Source organism: Dermacentor andersoni, chromosome 2 (genome assembly GCF_023375885.2).
Source record: "Dermacentor andersoni chromosome 2, qqDerAnde1_hic_scaffold, whole genome shotgun sequence".
NCBI lineage: Eukaryota > Metazoa > Arthropoda > Arachnida > Ixodida > Ixodidae > Dermacentor > Dermacentor andersoni.
This window is the reverse complement of record NC_092815.1, coordinates 180,362,597-180,386,902: the sequence shown is the minus strand read 5'-3', so window position 1 is coordinate 180,386,902 and position 24,306 is coordinate 180,362,597. Positions and strand designations below refer to the sequence as shown.

The window sequence follows — 24,306 nt, the reverse complement described above, 5'->3', positions numbered from 1 at the left end:
GTCAGAAAAAGCCAACTCAAAATATTTGAAACAAGAAAACCACCCCCAAAAGTAAAAATGCAGATTTAAGGCATTTTTGCTGCTTCGCATAACAGTCCTGAACATAACCAATTTTCACTTAAATGTTTGAAGAAGCTTATGAGATGGGCTCGCACCAAATGTGGTGCCCATACAGCCTCCTGTCATCGCCCCTGGTTGAGTTAACAAGAAAGTTTGTCCGATAACTAGCATGTCACAGCAAGTAAAAAAATGACAGCTACAGCGGTCTAACCTATTGCAAAGACCTAAAGAACGGAACGCTTAACTGGACAGGTATAGTTTTGAAGGTTACGCACACCCAAAGAATACACGCGTAAAATGCACCGAATACAAACATTTTGCACAGCCTGTCTTGATGAAGGCCATCAGAGGGGTTCAGGTCGGCTTCATCAACAGAGGCTGTGCCATGACTACTCGTGCTGCCCTCTCCAAGGTTCACCACTACTGGGTCCAGACTATCAACACCATCATCAATGATATGATCCACTTTGTTCATCGAGTCGTGTCCGTCTAGAACGCACTGTACGTACGGTTTCCACTTTTCAGCACTCACCTTGCTGGATCCACTTTCATATCAGCGGTTCCGCGTCTTGCATCTTGAATGTCTTGTTTTCCCTGGGCACGAAACCTTTGACCTCACCCACTCAAGCTCTATCGGATTCAGTTGGCAGCGATAGGGTGGCAAGCGCACAGCGAGGTGGTCTGATGCTGTAGCGATACAGTCCACTTGGTATCGATTTCCACCAGTATAAGCGTTTTCGACAAGCTTCATGAGTTCATCCTTTACCATGTCCTGGCCATGCGAAACACCCTTTCCAGAAAGGCAGTCCTGTACTTCCTTTTTTGAGGCTGCACATTCGCGTCACCTTATATTGCTTCACCGAGTGCATTGTCCATAACTATAACACTTCCACAGCGAACCAATTTTGTTAGTGCTCGCAATTCATATCCTCACTATAATCGCATGAGCGTTCCTTTGCGCGAAACAATAGCCCTGCACCTTCAATAAAGCCATCTCCATCGTCGCAGTGCGTCACAATAACCATGTCGCCTCTGATGCTGGAGTTTTGGAGGCCCGTCGATAGTCTATATCGACGGGCCGCCAGAACGCTACTTTGGTGTGAACGTCCTGCGCCCTTTTCTTTTTCCGACATCCCCTCGTACACCATCATCTCTCTCACCTTCGAGAGTTGTGCTGCCCTCTAGGCCAGAAAATTCATGCTGGTTCCTTCCCCTCACTCATTGCGAAGGGATTATAAGACATTTAAAGCTAACGCCCTCGCCTCTTTTGGGAAATATTGCACTTTAGAAGAACGGCCTGAACGAGACGCCACTGCTACGGCGCACGCCATCATCGGCTGTGTTATTCACGAAGCAGAGATCCGGGGTGGTGTCTCTGTGCGTGGACGTGCGTGGACGTGCCGATACGGGTAGGGAATGTCTTGTCCGTCACTAGGGTGAGATCCAAGTCGTTCACATGCTGCCACAGAGTGGTACTCTTGGGGGTGTCATACACGTAACCCCAGGTGCGATGAGCAGCGTTGAAGTCGCCAGCTGTCAAGAGCGCGTTTCAGGCTGAAAGACGAATGGCTCTATGAAATAGGCGTCAAAAACGTTGACTTTTTTGTCTGGGGCTGCTGTACACGTTGAAGATGCACACACTTTGTCGGGACGCGTCACTTGGGAGAATTTTCGTCATGACGTTGTCCACGTCGGACGTGTCGAGTTCGTGCGCGAGGCAGGTGAGCTTGTTACAGACCAGCGTGGCGGTACCCCGTCCTCTCGTGCGGCCGGGTAGCCACTGGTAACCGGTGAACGTGGCGGTGTGTGTGAGAGTTTCTTGTAGCAGGATTACGTGGGGATTGGCGTCGTGGCTGCGTAGGCATCGCTGCAGGTAGGCTTTCCGCGCCGTGAAACTCCTGCAGTTCCACTGCCAAATGCGGAACACTTCATCTGGCCCGGCCATCTTGATGCATGGAGGTGTCGGCCAGGGCGCCCGACGATTGGAAGGGGGTCGCGTGTGGGGGTTGAATTGTCGTAGGGTTTTGTGGCGAGACCAGTTTATCTGCGGCAATGGCGGGTGCTACGACGTTTTCAAGATAATATTTGACTGCCCCCAACCGATTACCGTGGGACGTGAGGGTGGACTGTGCGTGTGCCATACTCTCTCCGAAAAAGCGGAGGCTCTCTTTGATTGCTGAGTGCGTACTTTTAATTTCATCTAACTCGGGTTTCAGTTCTGGTCGGGTGCGAGCATCGGCGCGTTTCTTCGGTGCGCGCTCACGGTCAGCGCTACCGGCGCTAACAGGTTGCGGCGGTGGTGACGGGGCTACTGCCTTGGCAGCGGCGTCAGCGGCGTCGTCGGCGGCGTCCATTTAATTATGGGGTTTTCCGTGCCAAAACCACTTTCTGATTATGAGGCACGCTGTAGTGGAGGACTCCGGAAATTTCGACCACTAGGGGTTCTTTAACGTGCACCTAAATCTAAGTACACGCGTGTTTCCGCATTTCACCCCCATCGAAATGCGGCCGCCCTCACCGGGATTCGATCCCGCGACCTCGTGCTCAGCAGCCCAACACCATAGCCACTGAGCAACCACGGCGGGTCGCGGCGGCCATAATGGCAGCGCGCGCGCTCCTGTCATATTGTAGTTCGGAAATGGCGGTCGTAAGTTTGAGGACTGTTTCTTTTATAGCGGCGTTTTCGCGTTTGACTAACGCTATCTCGGATATATTAGTGTTGTATTGTGCTCTGGCAGCGAGCCCAACCCTATCTGTGATGCGATGTCGTTTCCTCTTCCCAGGATGACGTTCGTCCAGGTGAGGGTGGCTCGCTTCTTTTTCTTGTTCGTTGTTGGAGCCGGCGAGCGTGACGATCGTTGACAGCCGGTACCGGAGCGGGATCCACAAAGGGAGCCGAAACGGAACCCGGGCCTGGACTTGGAGAGAGAACCGGAGTGGTCCCGAGATGCGCCGCATGGCACACCACGGGAACGGGCCTGGGGTTTGCTCCGAGATCTCTATGCCCGCCTGGAGCGGCTCCGGGATCGGCCCCTGTATCTGGACCGGGATAGGTTGTTGTCAGTGGCCCAGACACCTCCAGGGAGGTGCGGGTAGTCGGTGGTAGGATGGTGCCATCGTCGCCGTTTCTCATGGAGGGTGCTCTTACCCGTCGTCATTGTTGCACTACGTATGGCATGATATTGTTCCTTGCAGGCTTTGTCGGCGGTGAGATGTGGGCCAGCCCATAGCTTACATTTTGGTGCACAGTGGTGCTCCCGAGTGGGGTTCGGGGCACCACAACCTCGGCAGATAACGTCCCCGAGGTTGGGGCACACGCCCAAACGGTGGCCGAACCGACCTGAGGCGTAACGTATATCGACCTGCCTGCGGTATAGCATGCAGTGCTTGAGAACCGATCCGTAGCGCACGATATTGGGCATTCGATGGCCATCGAATGTTACAATTACTGCGGTGGTGGTGCCTATGCGCTTGGCGGCCAATGCTAGTGGATTTCTTTCATTGACGATTTTCGAGTCGATGTCCGTTGGCCCGTCTTGCATGTGGACCCCTCGGATGACAGCTTTGGAAGTGGATTGCGGTGCCGCTTCGTAGGCGCTGATCTCGTAGGTAATGCTCTAGATGCAGATTTACTTGATTCGCACGTAGCGGTTAGCATTTCCTCTGAGCGGAGTGCTTGCCGCTAAGATATGACGCCTGTTGTTGGGGCACAGCGTGTCCGAGTGTTGTTGTGCCATGCCGAGGCTGGCCGAGGCGGCAATGGCTTCGGCAACCACCGCAGCGCCAACCCTTGCTATGGTAAGTCCCCCACGAGACCTTATAATAATACGGATAACACATTTTCGCAATGGCAGCATTCTGCTCGCGCGGATGATGGCGTTTTTAACGTTTTCGCGGCCACGGGTCTCAGTTTCTCCATGTTTCAACAAGCCATATGGAGGAGTAGAGTTAACGCTCTCATGTTTGGCTGCGGCGCGGCGAGACGTGGCACTCCGCCAGCCTTTATCCGGGGTGATTTCCTCCAGTCATTTGGTATTCCATATTTGAGCACAAAAATTGCAGCTGAAGGGGCAGTGGCGATGACGTGAAAAAGAGAGCAACGTGCTAGGAGTGGCACCACGCTAGCTTACGGTCGCCACGTCGGATTAGAGGCTCCCTTCGTTAGGGCTAGCGAGGCGGCGGCCGAACAACGGTGGTAAAACCACTATAGAAGGTAGAGATAGATAAAAACTCACGGTGTCCAGAAAAGTGTCCACAGAACCCTTGCAACTTCACGAAGCTGTTGTGCACAAAAATCCCCGTTAAATCGTGAAAAATTGACACGAAATCATTTCTAGTAACAAGAGCCCAAGTGAAGCCCCCGCCTCCCCCCCCCCCCCCCCGTCCGCACACTCCAGTTTCTTCTAACTTCTAGAGTACTCGCTGAGAATGCATAAGAGTGAGTGAGCCAATCGGGTCCCTGGAGGCGAGGCATATGACTGTTACCGAGCTTTATATGAGTCTACCTTGAAAACTAATTTCGGCACACTCTTCTCTCACGTCAAGGTGGAATATTGGACGGATGAATGTATGGATGATTGGATGCTATGACCGTCCTCTTTCGAACAGGGCAGTTGGTTCCGCCACCAAGCTCTAGGTCCTATATTGCCTAATGTCCTGCCTGTGTAAAAACGAAAAAAAAAAAAAAGAAACGACAAAAAACACCTGCAGCGATTGCCATCACTAAACTTTCTGAAGCCCTATTAAGAATTTTTGTACGCTTCCCTTGTTTGTCGTTTGCCTGCTTTTCTTCCTCCAATCTTGCAAGCACCTCTTACGAATTCCTATTGCGGTCATATTTGCTTTCCCCCTGCTCTCGCTGAACCCAGAGGCTTCAAGGAGGCCACAGGTGCCTAAGTCGACCGCTGGGCAAGTATATTCACATTCTAATAAATCATGTTCCATAGTTTTCCTAGCTTTGATACAGCAAGCACATGCCTCTTCCTCCTTGTATCTCGATTTATAAATTAATATTCTAAGGCATTCTGATCTCCCATCGAAAAGTAATGAGCTTCTCTTTTAGTTATCAAAGATTGTTTCTTTCCTGATTTTGTGTTTTCCTCTTAAGTAGTTACTCATAGCAGGTTTATTTTCCATTGCCGCCACCCATGAGATTATCTTACCCTCTCAGATCTTCCGCTTGACCTTCTGTGTTGCCATGTTGCTCACAATGCCACTCGCATACTTGCTGGTAAGCTTCCTAGTTATTTCTCTCCACTGTAAATCAATGTTTTTCCTGAAGAAATATCCGAACACACTACCAGCCTATTTACTTTCCCTCCATATTCTTCAGTCCTCCTTTGTAATCAATTTTACTCTGCGCTTCCGTCACTTCAAATCTTCTGTCGCCCATATCACCCAGTTGAGCTTCATTTGTAGTCTTCCCCTGAGCGACCACTGCGAGGCATCCCACTGGCCTTTCATTGACATCGAGTCCTGATTGAACCTCTGTCTTCAAGCAAACAAACACATTTCCAAATGTAAGTCTTGAACCATTGTACTTTATCTTATCTTTAACATGCACCTACAATAAGGTACGCGATCGTTTGTTGCAACTCAGGCGTTCTGGCGCGGCTCATGCTACGCGGAGATGTGGGCAGCGTTCTCCTGTTTACCCCCTTGTGAAGTGAGGCTCAATTACGTGGCTTGCGTCTTCCATACCGTTTCCATACAAGCCGCATCTGGCCAGAGGCAGGGGAGTCCCGTAGGAACAAGGGGAGGGGGGGGGGGGGGGGGCATCGGTGCGATCATGCGCGTCCTCATTCTCTGAAATAGACGTTGGTCCAGGTATCCATTCTATGTGGAGCAATGTGGAGTGTCGGCGAGGAGATTGAGGAACCCCGGGAACAGTTCGCTCGGATGTGCGATGCGGAAGAGCGTCGACACATAGTGCAAAAAGCGTTTGGAACACAATTCTTGGTAAATGAGAAAGAAATTGGTTGTCATCGACACGCTGTCGTGCTGCAGGAGCGAAACGAAACAGTCACGTCTTAGTGTTGCGAGTGAGTATGCTGAGGTCTTTTGAGCAGCAGGAGTTGGATTCGCTGTCCGAAAAGTGCGAGATGCTGTTGTTTTTGTCAGGCGTATCTGCGGTGTTTATGTGCCGCCTGTTTTTTTGAACCGAGGAATAGCCTAGCGGTAAAGTTCTCACGATCGTATTATGGTCAATACTTGCAAATGGTGAAAAAACAAGAACAGCTTTCTTCGCAAACATCACATATGGCATAAATTAAACTGGTTTCCGCAGCGAGTCAATTGGGGAAACATATTTATTTGTTTACTTATTTAATATATTAACGTGCGCGGAATTTTTTTCTACTTACATTGAAGACCCTCCAGCTAACGTTTACAACTGAGCCTTTTGTAATTTGATACATCAGGATATAATAAAGCAAGCGACTTCGGCAAAGCTCAAACTGGAAGCTTGGCCGATCGATGTCATGCAAGCTTTAGATAAGTCTATTAAATTTGCTAAGATATCTTGATGCTCTAAAAAGGCACCACTAAAAGAAATAATTCGATCGTTTCTGTTTTGGTACATCTCACGTTTTAGCTTGAATAATCGGGAGTTGAATAAAGGGAAAATGAGACATTCACTCAAACGAAGCTAAGTGCTACAAAGGAAACCCATACGCGTTCCTTGAAAGAAAAGCTTCGCATTTGAAGAAACTCATACGCCGTTCCGTATGGGTTTCCTTTGTAGCACATAACTACGTTTTTGTGGATGTCTCATTTTCCGTTAATAATTACTTTCCTGGACCTTGCGTATTTCAGCCGAACCATTACGTCAACCTGACGATGGTTAAAAATAATTAACACGCAGTGCTGGGCGAGTTGGTGTTTTAACATGTCATTATGAGTTCCTATGGGCGCTGCCCACCCATGGGAACATGTAAAAATAATACTTTGAATGGTGACAGGGATTACAGACATGGTGCCATTAAACAAATAGAACACATTAAAACGTGGCTAAATTACTCTATGCATTCACATTTGTCACATCATTTCCTTTACGGTAAAAATATTGTAAAAGTCGGCAGTCACTTTAGCTTAGGCTAAATAGAATGAAGGCGAAAGCCTACCCGCTCGCAAGACATTAATCACATTACTTGACATTTTCATAATAATACGTTCATAATTCCTATTACTTGTTTTCTCACACCAAAGGTCATGAGTTCGAATGCCTCAATTAACTCTGCCCTAAATAACGGTGTCCTAATTAACACCTAAGGTCGCAGGTTCGAGTGATTTAATTGATTATAGCTTAATTATCCGTGCCTCAACTAACTTAGCCTTAATTCACACCAAATGTAGTAGGTTCGAGTCTGGACGTTCAAGATGGCTATTGGATTGCAACTGGCAGATATACCTGGCTTGCCTATATCTCGAAGTGGGTTCGACTCCCACGAAACGTCGATGGTTCGACTCCGCACGCATATTGTGGCATGAATTATGGTGCCATAACGCGGGACGACGCAACGCCGCGCAGCGTAACATCATACATCTAATTTTTATACCATGAATCGCCTAGGGCTTTCGCTTTATAATTCTTTGGAGGCACTTCTAGTCGAGATAAATATTGGTGTTTGTCTGGGACTAAACTGAAAGTTTCTAAGCTCTTTCAAAAACAAACACTGCTGCGCCGAATATCAGCCTATTATTTAGAAATCTATTTTTATTATTTAGTGATGCCAGTATAAAGTTAAATCGCGCTTGCGGTCTTTAAAGAAGCCTACATGACGTGGCTTCGAAACTTAAGCATTTAATTCGTGTTGGCTCAACGCCGATGCGCTTCTTCAGAAAGCCTGATCTCGTTTTCGCTGATAATTACAGCAGCGCGGAGTTATCGCCACGCCTATCTTTTCAGGCGGCAATAATAGTGAATGGACGTCCTTGAAATAGAATCAAGGTACCATCCGTGCTTCCACTACGATAATAGACTGTCAAGCGCAAGATCAGCGTTCCCACCACAACGCCGAGTGCGCCGTGGCTATTCAACCACCAGTACAAAGTTTCACCATTTGCGAAAACAATCGTTTGTGGCCGGATTCAGGTTCTAGAGATTCATATATATATATATATATATATATATATATATATATATATATATATATATATATATATATATATATATATATATATATATATATATATATATATTGTTACGGTAAAGCTACAGCAAGGACGAAAGAAGTGAACGAAGTGCGCTTATTTTCTTTTGTTTTTTTTTTTGGCGGCTCGTTGTCGGCGCGGCCCCTTTTCATCAATTCATCTTTATATGAACGAAACCCATCGTAACAGTTTTGGTGAAGATGCTGGGTAAAATAACAGCGCCCCTGAAGAACGACCACGAACCGTCCGCAGAAGCGCAATCCGTGGAGCTACGCCGAAGTCACCGAATTGCCAGTCTGCCACCTGAGATGGCTTCCGACGGCGACAACCTGCCGCTTTCTCCCATCTACCCATGGCAGCTCTACATCGAGCCACGAACCTGCGCCGGAAAAGCCGGGAAGACGTGGACGTATGGCTGAGGTTTCACTAACCCGCAAGTCGGTTCAATGACTGGAATGCCACCGCCCAGCTTAACAACGTTGCCTTCTTCCTCAAGTGAACCGCGTCTGTCTGGCTTGAAAACCACGAAAAAAGCATGACGACGTGGGAAAAGTTCGTAGACGTAATCAGGAAGTGCTTTAGAGATCCGGCAGCTAAAAAGATGCGTGCAGAGCAAACCCTAATGCCGCGAGCTCAAGTTCCTGGCGAAACCTGCACGACGTACATCGAGGAATTGCTGAAGTTCTGCAAGGCGCTGGACCCCCAGATGAGAGAAGAGGACAAAGGTGGTGACCTTTTAAAATTGATTGCCGAGGACGTGTACCAGTTCCTCCTCGGAAAAGACAGTCTGGACTCCGTAAGTGACGTCATTCGGCACCGCCGCACATTTGAAGCCTTGAAAGCTCGGCGTATTACACCGAAGTTCGGCCGCCTGGCCAACGTAACTAACGTCGCCAGTGTTGACATGGTCCCCGCTCCATCCGACCTCGCGTCAGTTATTCGGCAAGTGGTGCGCGAAGAGCTTGACCGACGTGAGGCGGCTTCCCTTTCTACTTTGCGGTTTCGAAAGCACTTTTCTCACTGCGACTTCGGTGAGACGTCCATCACCGCCGCCTCCGTAGACGCCTACAACTTCGCTCCTCGTTCAAGAGCGCCAAACCCTGCTATTAACACACATCCCAGTTATCAGTTCCACGATGGTTATTCACCCAGACCACGTGCGGTTTTGCAAGAGTAGCACGCCAAGTTAGTTATCCTGCTACCGACAATTTCAGTGGGTCCCGTGCTTCCAATGCTGCATTCGCGGTCAAGTCGCCAGATTTTGTTCTTATCGCCCTCTCACGTCGCCACCGTCCTATGAGCGACCGCGCAGTTTTTATAGGCGCAGCAATCGGCACGGTGACGGGAAACGCTGACCTTCTGACTCCGATAGCAGGACAAACCACCAGGCGAATTACCGTAGCTTCTCACCAGTTTCTGGGCGGAGCTTGACGCCGCCACCTTCACGCCGACGGAGGTCTCCATCTCCGCGTTGACGTCTCACTTCGCCGCCGCTGGGAAACTAGGCGGCGTGACCAGTGGAGGTGTGGTAGCCAGTTATCATGAGTTACACGCCCCTATGCCTCCCCCAGTCACCATTTGTCATAACACGATTCGTGTTTTAGTGGACGATATTGCTACGTTTGCCTTAGTGGACACAGTAGTGAGTGTCTTCGTTATTAGCCTAGATTTCAAAACCCGACTAGGCCGTAAAGTGATGTTTCACTGGAATAACGTTAATGCATTTCATGTTTTGAGTGGAGAGTTGATCCGACCTATTGGAGTCTCCGATAACGAATACCAAGCCAAATTTGCAGTGCTTGCTCAATCCACTCAGAACGTAATTCTTTGCCTCGATTTCGTACAAAAGTGCGGTGCCACTGTTCACTGCGGTACTGGCGAGCTTACCGCAAATTCATTAGATGTGCATGACTACAAATGAATTATCTGTCCAGTTGGACGTCATATGTTATTAGTATTATTATTTTATCACGCAAACATATGCGAACGCCATGAATATAAGGAAAAGTGGGCTCACAATGGTCGGCTAAAAGGGGCCCTATACCAAACCGATTCCAGAGGAAAAGGCAAAACGAATGCAACCCTTTAACCAAAAAGTAGCAGTTTCTCCCGAAAGACGAAGCATCGATTGAGCAAATTTGTAGACAGCTACACGAAGTGAGGATAATAGTTTTATTGGCCGTGTTACGATCGGCAATCGGGGGTAGTGACCCCCGCTCATTCATAGCGAAGGTCTCAAATCTGGCGAACTGTCCTGTACTACTGCGACGAATCGCGTCATGAAGCTAACGAGGTGTCCCCCTCGGATAGATCTCCGGCGCCTGCACGGCGAGACACGTTTGGCTGATCGAGTGCTATTTGTTGGTTTACTGTCCCAGTCACAGACCGATGGGAGCAAGAAACTCCTGGAAAAGGGTGTTCAACGGCGTTTCCTCGCGGACTCCGGTAAGCACCACGGTTATTTGGAAGACCCAGGTAACTGCTGGGTCATCCCAGAACCAAGACGTGCCAGTTTGAGTCAGGTGACAACCCTTGTTTACGAAGCTCCTCTCCTTTCTGTGTATTCAGTAAACCAAGGTGCGGGAGTGAGTTTGTGAACCCTCGCCTTCAACGCAGGTCTTTCGACCACGATGGACGCTCCGATTCGACGAAGATATAGTGGCAGATTTCCCTGGCTTAGGGATATAGGGAGAACAAAGGGAGTTCAAGCGAACTTTTTCAGCTCCTCAGTGTGCTTCACTTCAGTGGTGCCAGACTAATGACACGTAACGTCTTCCACGCTTCATGTATATGTTGTAAATAAAGCCAGTACTCCTTGTTCTATATGAGAACATGGTCCTCCCTTCAACAACGTGCTAAGCGTTGATGCGTCGGATAACGCCATGGGCAAGCTACCCCTTTTTACATGCCCAACCCAAACTCTTACAGCCGTGTAAACCTGGTAACATTCCTTTACTTACTGAATTAACAAACATGGTGTCAGCGCGCAGAAGCAAACATGAGCACATAACACTCAATGACCACGGACACGCTTTCAGAACGCTGGCGTGAGGAAGCGCGGCAGCACTAGTGAGCGAAGTGACCTTCGAGCTGTCTATGGATGGATGGATGAATAGCATTCTTGGGGTCCGTCGGTGCACGCGATTAGTGCGCAGCGGGCCGCTCCCACGTCGGGACAGAGAGGCCATGCCCCTCCACCGCGTCGCGGGCCCGATGGATAGCCCAGAGCTGTGATTGAAAGTCCGAGCTGCGTAGAGCTCTGTCCCACTCTTCCTTGGTGGTCCCGGATCCCGGCGCCAGGGGGCGACCCCAGAGAATGTGAGCAAGGCTAGCTATATCCTGACAGTAGCGACACGCATTGTGAGGGTGTGCGTCGGGAAAGATTTTGTGCAGGCAGGCCGGGCGTGGGTAGGTGCCCGTCTGAAGCCGCGTGCACGTGACTTCTTGTGCTTTATTGAGTGCTCTGTACGGTAGCGGCATGGTTCTCTTGAGTAACTTATAATGCTGGGTGAGATCGGTGTAAGTGACGAGGGGGTCGCGCTCGCTCTCCAATACTGCCGAGAGGGATTCCGGGCTCGCACGATGAGTTAGGTGTCGTGCGGCTTCGTGTGCCGTCTCGTCGAGGTTAGGGAGTGGCCCTTTCAATGGTGCCATCAGTGCTAGGAACCAATTGATGTAGTGTTGGGTGAGGTAATGAGTACCAAGTATTCTGCCGATGGTCAGGGGTATGCTCCCTGCTCCGGAGGACTGAATTGCCCTCTTGGAGTCGCAGTATATCAAACGTTTTTCGTACTCTAGGAGTGCAAGGCTGACGGCCGCCTGCTCGGCCACCTCAGGACTATCAGTGCGGACCGTGCACGCGTCTTTGTTGACCACCGCTGCTAGATAGGCTCGTCTGCCAGGATATTTGGCTGCGTCCATAAAGCAGCATGCTTTGCCAGAGGCGGCTGCCTGTCGGAGGAGTGCTTTCGCTCGACCAAGCCTTCTCTCGATGTTGTGCTCTGGGTTCATATTCCTGGGCAGAGGGCCTACCCTGACCTTTTTACGCTGGTCGGGTATTAGCCCGTGGCTGTTACACTCAATCTCCCGAGGCGCGACGCCGATTTCTCGTAGAATCCACCTGCCCGCAGATGTGCCGGACAGCCTGGTGATCTGTGCCCGTTCCTGTGCCTCCGCAATCTCGCTGAGCGTGTTTTACATGCCTAATGCGTTCAGTGCCGCCGTGCTCGTGTGCATCGGTAGACCCATGACTCTCTTGGCGACCTTACGCAGAAGCGTGTCAAGCTTGCCTCTATCCACTTTGGACCAGTTGTGCATGACCGTGATGTACACGAAGTGACTGATTACGAAGGCCTGTGCCAGTTTAAGCAGGTTGTCCTCCTTGAGCCTGTGATGCTGGTTGGCCACTCGTTTCAGTATGCGTGTGGCCTTCTCGGCCTTAGTTCTGACCGTAGCGACTGCGATGGTGTTCGAACCGTTTGCCTCTATTGTCAAGCCTAATATCTTGATGTGACAGACCACCGGAATCGTGTTGCCTTCAGCGGTGTACAGGTGGGTGCATGGACCGGCGCCTGTGTATCATCCCTTCGGTTTGGGACCTCGTCTCTTGGGTCTATGTAGAAGCAGCTCAGACTTGCTCGGCGAGCACCGCATGCCTGTTGGTTTGAGGTACTCCTCAATGCTTCGGATCGCATTTTGTAAATTGTGCTCGATTTGTGCTTCGCTCCCCTTTGCCACACACATGGTCACGTCATCTGCATAGATGTTATGTTGGAGGTTCTCGATTCTTGTCAGTTGCCTGGACCGTCCTATTATAGCTAGTTTGAAGAGGGTAAAGGATATCACCGAGCACTGCGGGGCACCCCTGTTGTCCAGTACTACTGGCTCTGACTGCAAGAACCCGACTCGTAGCGAGGACTGCCTTCCCCTCAGGAAGTCACGGATGTAGTCATGGAGATGTTCACCAAGTACGATTGTTGATATTTGTTGTAGTACGAAGGAGTGCCGTATGAAGGAGTGATATTTGTTGTAGTATGAAGGAGTGTAGTATGTTATCAAATGCCTTTTCTAGGTCTAGGCCTAGGATGGCCTTGACGCTTCTTGTTGTGTTGTGTAGTATCTGGCTTTTGACCAGCTTCATGGCATCTTGCGTTACCATCCCCTGACGAAAGCCAATGATCTTGTGAGGATATATCTCGTTCTCTTCCAAGTAAGGCTTCATACGGTTAAGCACCGCACGCTCCATGGTCTTACCTACTCACGACGTAAGGGAGATTGGGCTCAGATTGTCCATGCTGAGGGGTTTGCCGGGTTTTGGTATTAAGACCTGTAGAGCCGTGGTAAACGAGACGGATACACGTCTTTTCGGTAACAAGGTCTAGTTTATTCTGTCTAAAGAGAGAATTGAGCGGGCGCGCGCAGCGCACCGGAAGTGGCGAGGGCTTTGGAGAGAGAGAGGAGAAAAGAAGGAAAAGGAGCATAGAGAAGTGCGGTGCGCGGACCTAGTGCGAAAGGAAAGCAGTAAACAAAGTAATAAGAAAAGAGAGCTCGCGCACGACCTTCGGCACAGTGAGTCGGATCATGTGTCAGTGTGCCTGGTGTCCAACACTCGCGAAGGTCCGCTTACGGGAGGCCCGCGGGACGCCCCGCGGAGTTGTTTATGGCTGCGGGGGTGGTGCGCAGCTCCATCGCCGCGCCGCTACAGATTGCTCCCCCCTTAGAGAGGAAGCGGAAGGGACGAACGATGCTCACAATGCACAAGTGGCAGCCCAGTGCACGCGACGAAGAGGTGACGAACCGCGCACTTGCAAGGCGGAGTCCGCATGTCCCGGGAAGGCGAGATAATTAAGCGCGGGTGCCTCGCTGAATGCTGGCTTGAGTCGCTCAAGCGCGATCGTATCCCGTTTCCCATTTACGTCGACGACGAAGTTGGAAGGAAAACGTTCTAAAACGGGGAATGGCCCGAGGTAGTGGGGCTGAAGCGAGCCCCGCACGGGGCCGTAACGCACAAAAACATGTATGGCTGTCTGCAAGTCTGAGGTGATGTACACTGCACGGGGTTTGTTAAAACGTGTAGGCTGCGGACGGAGGTTTCGGAACACATCGCGAAGCTGGTCGACGTACTCGCTTGCTGTTACAGAGGAGGTGAGGGTCTTTTCTTCGAAGAAGTCGGCTGGCAGGCGAAGCGAGGTGCCGTAAACAAGCTCCGCAGTAGCGCAGGAGAGGTCCTCTTTGAAGGCAGATCGAATTCCGAGAAGCGTGAGCGGAAGTCTGTCAACCCACTTGTTTGGGCAGCCGTGCGCTGTGAGTGCTGCCTTGAGATGGCGATGAAATCTCTCGACGAGGCCATTTGTTTGAGGGTGGTAGGAGGCAGTTCGCAAGCGTGCTGTTCCGAGAAGTTGAAGCAGCTCCGTGAAAAGGGACGACTCGAACTGCCGGCCTCGATCAGTGACAACTTTCGTTGGACAGCCAAATCGGGATACCCAAATGGACACAAAAGCTGCGGCGACAGTAGCTGCAGACATGTCGGGGATAGGTGTCACTTCGGGCCAGCGGGTAAAGCGGTCGACACATGTCAGAAGATAGCGATAGCCTTGGCATGGAGGTAGCGGGCCGACAATGTCGATGTGCACAACGGAGAAACGTTCGCCGGGTTGCAAGAAAGGCTTTGTAGGGGGGACAGGGTACCGCTGAACTTTCGCGCGCTGACAAGGTGCGCACGAGCGGACCCAGTCCCTGATATTTGCGTTCATGCCCGGCCAGACGAAGCGTGATGAGACAAGCTTTTGAGATGCGCGAATGCCCGGGTGTGCAAGAGTGTGATATGAGTCAAATATTTGCTTGCGGAAAGAGGTGGTTAGGTAAGGCCGAGGTGTGCCCGTGGAGGTGTCGCAAACAATTGGCACATCTTCAAAGGTAACTGATTCAAGCTGAAGAGATGTTGACGCGTCACGTAGGTGACGGAGCTCAGAATCACTAGCTTGTTCTGTAGCCAATTCTTGGAGGTTGAAAGAAAATGATGTTGAGATAGAGCTCTTGGAGCGACTGCGTGTGATAGCATCCACGCGACTGAGAGCGTCAGCTGGTAAGTTGTCAACGCCGCTGACGTGGCGTATGTCAGTTGACAACTCTGAGATGAAGGCGAGCTGGCGCACCTCACGTGGAGTGTATAATGATTCAGAGCGGCCGATTGAGTAGGTGAGAGGCTTGTGGTCAGTGAAGATTGTGAACGAGCGGCCTTCAAGTAGGTGCCGGAAATGCTTCACGGCGAGAAATATGGCGAGCAACTCACGGCCGAAAACACTGTAACGTGTTTGTGCGGGGGTCATGCGTTTTGAGAAAAAGGCAAGGGGCTGCCACCCACCGTTTACTTTTTGTTGCAGTACCGCTCCGACCGCAGAGCTGGAGGCATCCGTCATGAGCGACAACGGATAGCTGGGGTTGGGATGAGCTAGCAGTGTGGCATCGGCCAAAGCGTGCTTGATAGAATTGAAAGCTTCATCTGTGGTGCTGTCCCAGGGCAGTGCAGTTGACGATTGTTTGCCGCAGAGCAAGCGCTCGAGGGGTTCCAGCAGCATAGCACAGTTTCTAATGAATCGGCGGTAAAAGTTTACCAGGCCTAGAAACTGGCGCAGCTTAGTGATTGAAGCTGGCTTGGGGAACTCCATGATGGCTTGCACTTTGTGAGGAAGAGGGCGGATGCCGTTGTTATCCAAGCGATGGCCGAGAAAATCAAGTGATGGTACTCCGAACTCGCTCTTGGCAGTGTTGACGACGATACCATTTGCTGATAGGCGCTCAAAAAGCTGATGGAGATGTTGGAGGTGCTCTTCGTGGGATGAGCTTGCCACAAGCAAGTCGTCAACGTAGGCGAAAATGAACGGCAGACCACGTGTGACTGTGTCGATGAACCGCTGTGATGTCTGTGCAGCATTTCGGAGACCGAATGGCATTCTCAAAAATTCAAAGAGGCCAAATGGAGTGGTAATTGCTGTTTTTGGAATGTCTTCTTGTGCAACAGGAATTTGGTGAAAGGCTCGCACCAGGTCAATTTTGGAAAATACTGTAGTGCCATCCAGTGCCGACTTGAAATCTTGGATGTTAGGCAGTGGGTACCGGTCCGGAATGGTTTTTGTATTCAGGGATCGGTAGTCCCCACATGGCCTCCAGTCACCTGATTTCTTGGGGACCAGATGGAGCGGAGACGCCCAGCTGCTGGACGATGGTCGTATAATTCCAAGTTCCAACATGTGTTCGAACTCTGCTCGGGCAATTTTGAGTTTGTCTGGGGCGAGTCGTCGTGGGCGAGCAAATACAGGTGGACCAGTTGTTAGGATGTGATGACGTACATCATGTTGTACGGGCTTTGTCCAGTCGGGTGGTCGCGTGAGGTTGGGGAACTTTTGAAGGAGGCAAGCAAAAGGATCACCAGCAATTGTTGTGGTTGGGGCGACTATAGGCGAGTCACAGGAAACGACGCCATGAACAGAGAGCAACGTAGCAGTGTCCAGCAGGCGTTGGCGTTTCACATCGACCAGCAGTCCATGGTGGTCCAGGAAATCAGCGCCAATAAGAGCGCCAATAAGAACGTCAGCGACGAGGAAAACCCAACGGAACACGCGGCGCAGGCCAAGGTTCAGGGTGAGGGACCGCGACTTGTAAACAGGTATTCGGCTACCGTTGACAGCTTGAAGATAGGAGGTCGGCGGTGTAGTTCGGTCGGAACGTTGCGCGGGAATAATGCTGACCTCCGCCCCGGTGTCCACCAGGTATGGCTGGCCTGTGGTTCTGTCCATGACATGAAATAGGCGACTTTTGCTTTGGCCCTGACCGGTTGTCGCCATTAAAGGTCGGCCGGCTGGTTTCCCTGCCATGCACAAGGACGGAGGCAGTGGCGCGCCTCCTGCCCGAAGCGGCGGTGATAAAAGCATACCCGTGGTGTCGTTTGAGACCGGGAGCGTTCTTCTCTTGGACGCCGTGATCTACTCGCGCTGCGGTACCTTCCGTGACGGGGTGAAGTGCGATGACGCTCCGCAGCACAAACTAATTGTTCAAGGCGATTGCAGAGCACGTCGATGGGAGAAGCGGCGGAGGATGATGTTTGCGGCACTGAACTCGAAGTGGTGCTTGATGGTGTTACGTTGCACACCGCCGGCGTCACCACCTCCATGACTTTGTCCGCCAGGCTGGCCAGGCTGTTGAGGTCCATTACCGTGGCTGTAGCGAGTATCATCTGAACGTTTACTGGGAGGCGCTGCATGAACAATTCCCGAAGGAGGCGGTCGTCGTTTACTGTTGTGTTGCCGCTCATGAGCTGTCGCATACGGCGAAGGAGCTGGCTTGGCCGACGGTCTCCCAAGTCCTCTGCGGAGAGCAACTGCTGCATGCGGGCTCGCTGCGATGTTGTTGTGCGCTCGAGAAGTGCAGCCTTAAGATCGCTGTATGGAGTGGCGGAAGCCGGTCCAGAAAGCAGGTCGGCAACTTCTGCAGCAGTAGGCGACAGTGCCGAAACAACTAGGTGGTACTTGCGTTGTTCCGTGCGAACGCCAGAGAGAATAAATTGCGATTCCGCTTGAAGAAACCAAACTGCAGAGTTGCGGTCCCAGTATGGTGGGAGTCGGATGGAAACCGCAGAGACGTCTTGTTGCTCGGTCATGCCCGTAAGTTCAGTGTCTGGTTGCATCTCGTTGCTGTGCATGGCTCCACAATAACTTCGACAGTGCCGCGAAGAAAACTACGGGTCACCACTTTGTAGAGCCGTGGTAAACGAGACGGACACACGTCTTTTCGGTAACAAGGTCTAGTTTATTCTGTCTAAAGAGAGAATTGAGCGGGCGCGCGCAGCGCGCCGGAAGTGGCGAGGGCTTTAGAGAGAGAGGAGAAAAGAAGGAAAAGGAGCATAGAGAAGTGCGGTGCTCGGACCTAGTGCGAAAGGAAAGCAGTAAACAAAGTAATAAGAAAAGGGAGCTCGCGCACGACCTTCGGCACAGTGAGTCGGATCATGTGTCCGTGTGCCTGGTGTCCAACACTCGCGAAGGTCCGCTTACGGGAGGCCCGCGGGACGCCCCGCGGAGTTGTTTATGGCTGCGGGGGTGGTGCGCAGCTCCATCGCCGCGCCGCTACAGACCGTTTTGGCCATCTTCCATTCTATGGAAACTTTGCCTGAACGCAACGTCTCATTAACTATCGCAGTGAGCTGTTCCGCGCCGCTCTCATCCAGATTGTGGAAGGCCTTATTGGTGATGTTACCCGGCACTGGTTCGGATCAGCTGTTGAGACCTCTGAGCGCTTGTATTACCTTCCGTGGTGATGTCGGCATCAAGCTCCGCGTTAGGTCGACCCGAGTATTGTGAAGTCACTTCCTCGGTAGCTGCCACATCCGCTACGGGGAGGTACTTGGCCGTCAGTTATGCTGCGAGCTCGTCCGGTGTTTCGGTCTTGCATGCCTCGTGTAGCAGCTTGATCATCGCGTCCCTCCGTGAGGTCTTGGTGTTCGCGCCGTCCAAGAGGTGTTTCAGAAGGCTCCAAGAGCTGCCTCTGCGTACCTACACGTCAGTAATGTTGCAGATCTCGTCCCATTGGTGCCTAGCTAGTGTGGAGCAGTGCTGTTCGATGCTCCGGTTTAGCTCCGCAATATTCTTCCGCAGCCGACGGTTCAGGCGTGGCCATTTGCATCTTTGCAGGAACGATTGCTTGGCTTCTAGCATGTGGGCGAGTCTAATGTTCATCTTGTCAGTTTCCAGGAAGGTGGCGACCGTTCGCGCTGCTGCCTCGAGATCCGTCTGTAGTTGCGTCATCCACCCGTGTAGGGTTGCGTTCGCGTCCTCCGCGGACCTACTGGTCCTCAGCTCTCTAAACTTGTCCCAGTCCACTAGCTTGAATTCTTTATCCTCGGTCTTGTGCGAGCCTACCGTCATCGCTGTGATGTAATGGTCGCTGCCCAGATCCACCCCTGTGTTACACCACGACGCTCGAGTAATGTTCTTGGTGAAGGCGAGGTTGGGTGTGGTGTCCCTGCTGGTGGCAGTTCTCCGTCTTGTTGGTTGTGTCGGGTCAGTTATCAGCTCGAGCTCTGCCTCGATGGTCTCTTCCCATAGATCTTTGGCCTTAGGTGTACTCTGCACGTATCCCCACTACGGATGAGGGGCATTAAAGTCTCCCGCCACGAGCAGGGGGTTACTGCCTGCCAGGTGCTTGGCCTTGGTTAGGAAAGTCCGAAATCTCAGCCTGTGCTATTTTGGGCTGCTGCATGCGTTGCGGATGGACGTTGGCTTGTTACGCTTTCCTTTGCCTGCTGTCTCTACCATCAGATATACGATACTATTAGACGGCATGTGGATGTCATGCTGTAAGAAAGTGAGCTTGCTCCGGGTACCAAAATGGGGACTCCCCTACCATCGGATGCATGGCGAGGGTACGATAGCCCTGGATGTTAAGGTGCTCGGTGAGCGTCTCCTGTAGCAGGATCACGCTAGGTTTAATTTCGTATGTCCTGAAGTACTACTGTAGCGCGTGTACCTTGCTTCCGAGTCCTCGACAGCTCCACTGCCATACTATGAAGTCGCTAGTGGGTTCTGCCATCATGAGGAGTTCTATACCAGCTGGCGTGACTGCCTGGCCTTACTCGGTCCGTTGGTTCACTGGTCCCAATCCCGGATAAGCTAATCGCTCGGGGTCCTAGTGCAGCGGCCACCCAAATGTCTAGGAACGTCTCGATCTTTATGCAGCCTTGGTTGTATCTTTCTTCCATAACCGCCATGTTGGTTTGGAGACAGTTCATGTTAGTGTGTAGGTTGGCTATATTTGCTTCCAGACGAGCGATATTAAATTGCATGCCGGCTACCAACTCCGTTAGCTGCTTGACACTGTCACTGAGCGCATTCAGCATCTCGCGGATCTCGGAGCGAGCGTGCCCGGCCACCGTCGATTCTTGTTCGCCATTCAGAGCCCTGCGTTTGGTGGGCCTCTCGCTATTGACATCGTCATCTGCGTCGTTACTAATCGGTCGTGGCTGGGATGTGGGCTCGACTGTCATCAAAGCCGTATTGCCGCTCCTAAGTTCCTCTACTCCTCTCATGAGGTTTTGAATCACGGATCGCATATGCGTGTTTTCAATTTCTAGCTTTGCCAGCCTGTCATTGCTCACATGCCCTGTTGTCGCGCCCCCGGTTACCTTGTTTAGGCCGGCTGCCTTCAAGCGGTCGGCCCATGTTGTGCCGGTTGTCTTCGGCCTGCCTCATCGGTGGTGGTCCTCCAGGAACTGCACACGGCTCGTCACGCTGCCTCTGGGTCCTGAAGTCGAGCGCCCCTTGGATTGGGAGCGCCCTCTCGGCAGGGATCTGCTGCGGGATCTGCTTCGGGACCTGGAGCGCCCATTGGACCTGGAGCGCCCCCTGTATCTGGAGCGTCGCCGGCATGGTGGCTGGCCCTCGGCTCCAGTGTGCCCGACCCGCTGGTTCTCCGCCGTCGCGCGGCCTCGATGGTCTGGGGACCCGGGGTTGGCGTGTGATGCCTCGGTGCCACTCAAGGCTGCCGCCTTGTCCCATCTTCTGCACCGTGCCAGGTGTGGTACCTGATATCTTTGCTTGCACTGGCGGTCTGCGGTTGCGTGCGCGCCTTCACACAGTTTGCAATTTGGCGTACAGCGATGTCCTTCCTCCAGTTGAAGGGCTCCACATTGTCGACATGCCTTGACTTCCAGCGTTGGGCGTACGTCCGCGCTAAGCCCCAGCGTGCCACATTGGTAACGCGTGTTCACTTGCTTGTGATATAGCGTACATCTAACAAGGGTAGGACCATACTTGACAAAATTGGGCACCCTGAGTCCATCGAAGGCCACAATCAACGTGCCCGTGTCCTTGATGCGTTTAGCCTCGAGGGCTAGCGGGTTCTTGCCGTTGATGATGTGGCGCTGCACCTCCGCGGGGCTATCTTCAATGGGGATGCCATGGATAACGCCTTTGCACGTGTTGTGCGGTGCCACTTTGTAGGCGCTGATCTCATATAGCTTGCCATATAGCTCGATGGCCTTCGTTCTCGCGTACAGGGTAGCATTCTCCCGCTTGAGTGTGCTGACCACGACGATGTTGTTTTGCCAATTGGAACATATGGTGTCCTCTTCTGCTTCACTCTCTGCGGTCCCTGCCGCACGTACTAGGGCACTGGCTATCACCGGGGCTCCCATCCTGGAGATGTTGAGCCCTCCTCTCGGTCTTACGATGAATTTGGCCTGTTTTTTTAGGTAAGCAGGGCATTCGCCCTGTCTTGAGTAGTTTTCCCTTGAGCTGCGCTGCACGGGCTCCACCATGCTGGGCCACGTCCATGTTAGGCTGAGCACCAAGAGGCCCTGTAATGTTAGCGAGGGCAGTTTCACCGCGTTTTGCAGAGCGTTTAGAAACCGCCGCCTGCCATCCTAAATCTTCGGAAGCGAGCTCGGGGTGAATGTCCTCCCCCTCCACAGTGACTTCCATTTCTAGTAGCTTCGACCAGCGTCACGCGTGCGTGAAACAGGTTCCGCAAGCGGCGGGCCTTTCGTTGGGGTTAGGCCTAGGTTGAGTATAGGCCGAGCCCTCTCTGGCGTGGTCGAAGTGTAAATTGACGATAAATTGATGAAAAGTTCACCCTCCGGTGCAAAATGGCATTGGCCTAGTCCCCTTCACTTTAGACGTCTTCTGAGTCACCAATCGGGGGTGTTGGAGGGAAATTCCCGGCTGAAAACTGTGAAAAAGCAGGATCCGATGTGAGCACGACCATACTGTTCAGCTTATTCTTCGCCCAGCTGTCTATGGCTTCAACGTTAACAGCGACGAGAACAAAACACTCACAAAGCTATGAGCCATCTGGAGATACTTTCAAGAAAGACCACGCGCGCTTGCGCAAAGTAAACAGTTGCTGGCGGAGTAGACGCCGCTGCTCCTTCCTCCTGCATGCGCTTCCTCCCCACTTACTTCGCTTTTGCGCACGAGGTTGAGTCGCGATCGTCAGTTGCCCTTCTTTAAGAACGGCCAGCTGCAGTGCAAGTTTGCCACCCTGTTGCGACTGTGGAAGCAACATCTCGGGAGCATCGCCGCCAACCTCTAGCCACAGCGTGACTAAACAGACTTTGTGTCGGGGAACAAGACGCGCATCCCCCACTCTCCGTCGCTTCAGCTAGGATGCGTTCGACGAAGCAGGCTTTGTGCTGAAACCGCCGCCAACCTCTAGCCTCATCGCCGTTGTGACAGAATGAGTTCGGCGGGCCAATTATTGTTCCCAAACTCCCCAACGCGGACCTGATCTGCTACGGGTGCGCGAGTTGCCGCGGGAACGCCGTTTTGCGCTGCTTCCCACGCACCGATCAAGACGCAAGACAACGCGCTACTCGGAACGGCTCCGAGTTCTACGGGGCCCCTCTGACGTCAGCTCCGGACCTTCGCACGTGTGTGCATTTGTGTGTGTAGACCGTCCTGCAGGAAGGCGGCTAGTTTGCGATGACGAAACGAACGTTCGCATTACCTTGTATCGGGAGAGGACCGAGTGTTTAAAAACCGCTGTTGTGCGGCTACTCAGTCACTCTCTCTCAAGCAGTCATGTTGGACTGATGTACTTTCTCAAACAGTCATGTTAGACTGATATAAATACTGTAAATAAACCCATATTCCTCGTTCTCGATGAGAAGCAGTCCTTCCCTTCATCAACGTCCTCAGCGTGGATAAGTTGAACGACGGCATGGGCCAGCTACCTTCTAATTCATGCCCGACTCCAATCTTGACAACGGATCACGAGCGATGGGATTGAGCCCCCAATCCTGACAACTGGTGGCAGCAGTGGCATGGACTTTGCGACGGGGTGCTGTGACTGCGGTGAGTGCTTGGTTCTTGCTTTGACTCTCTAGGCTTAATTTTGTGGTTGTTCTGTTTAGAACAGTAGGGAAGCTAGATTGTTGAGTGTTAGCTAGGTTGCGTTTTCCTAGCTAGATTTAGCGAGCAGGATCAAGGCAGTAACGCAGCAATCATAGAGTTAAGGAGACTGCTGAGAGACGAATTGTTGATTGTTGGTGAGGAACTGGGCCTAGATGTACGCAAGGAAATGCTAAAACCGGAATTATTGCGGCTAATTTCCGAACATGCCAGTGAGGAAGAAATTGAAATGGGGTTGGAACTTCTGAAAAAAAGGAGAAGAACGGGACAGAGGGAGAGAGGAACGTGAGTTAAGAAAAATGCAACTTGAATTTGAAAGCAAACGTTTGGAGTTTTCTCAAGGAAACGAAGGGGCTCTGGGACGATCAAGTGAGGCAGAATCATACCGCATGGACAGGCTATTAAAGCCATTTGAGGTCGGGACTGACATCGGCTTGTTCCTATGTAATTTTGAAAGGACTTGCGAGAAGATGAACTTCAGCCCGAGTACATGGCCACAGCGGTTGCTGTCTATGTTGCCGTGTGAGGCGGCGGAAGTAATCGCCAGACTGAGTGCACAGGATGCACATGATTATGCAAAGGTTAAGGGTAGTCTCCTGAAGAAATACGGCCTTTCAGCCGAAGCTTTTCGGCAAAGGTTTAGGAGCACAGGCAAGAAAGATAGCGAGGGATATCCGGAGTTTCCATATAGCTTAAAGGCCAACCTAGTTGAGTGGCTGAAAAGCGTGAAAGCGTACGTCTGCGTCTGCCCATGGCCAAAGTCGAAATCAGTGGACCATTCGGGGAGCTAGAGACTGAGGCTGCAGTTTCCAAATTTTCGTCACTGCAGTACCCTTACATCTTTTCAAATCGTTCAAATCAGTTACTGCGTGAAAAATGGCTTAAACTGGGAGAGGGCGTAATACAGGCATTGACGCGAGGCCAACCTCGTAAAATCGCGTCGCTTTCAGCCGAAAATGCACAAGCCGCTCCAGCGGAAGTAGCAAAGGAGATAACTGCAATAACCGAATCCGAGCTAGGCTCGAGTGATGAAAAAACAGTTGAGGAAAGCCTGCCAGCTGACCAGTTCAATGAGAGCGTAGCACTAGAGTGACAAAGTTCAAGCGTGCGGGAAGAGCAAGCTGACGCACTCACAAGTGAGACAGGTCGTTATTATCACCGGCCTCAAAGAACTTTGATCAGCTCTTACGTGTGGATA

At 51.7% G+C, this 24,306-nt stretch overlaps 1 protein-coding gene across 1 annotated transcript; it reads right to left on the bottom strand.

The window, feature by feature from the left end:
* Positions 1-16,840: 16,840 nt before the first annotated feature.
* LOC126540367 (uncharacterized) lies at positions 16,841-17,908 on the bottom strand. The gene has a single exon (XM_050187168.2). The coding sequence runs from the start codon at positions 17,906-17,908 to the stop codon at positions 17,054-17,056; it is 855 nt and encodes a 284-aa protein (XP_050043125.1). The 3' UTR covers positions 16,841-17,053.
* Between the last annotated feature and the right edge of the window lie 6,398 nt (positions 17,909-24,306).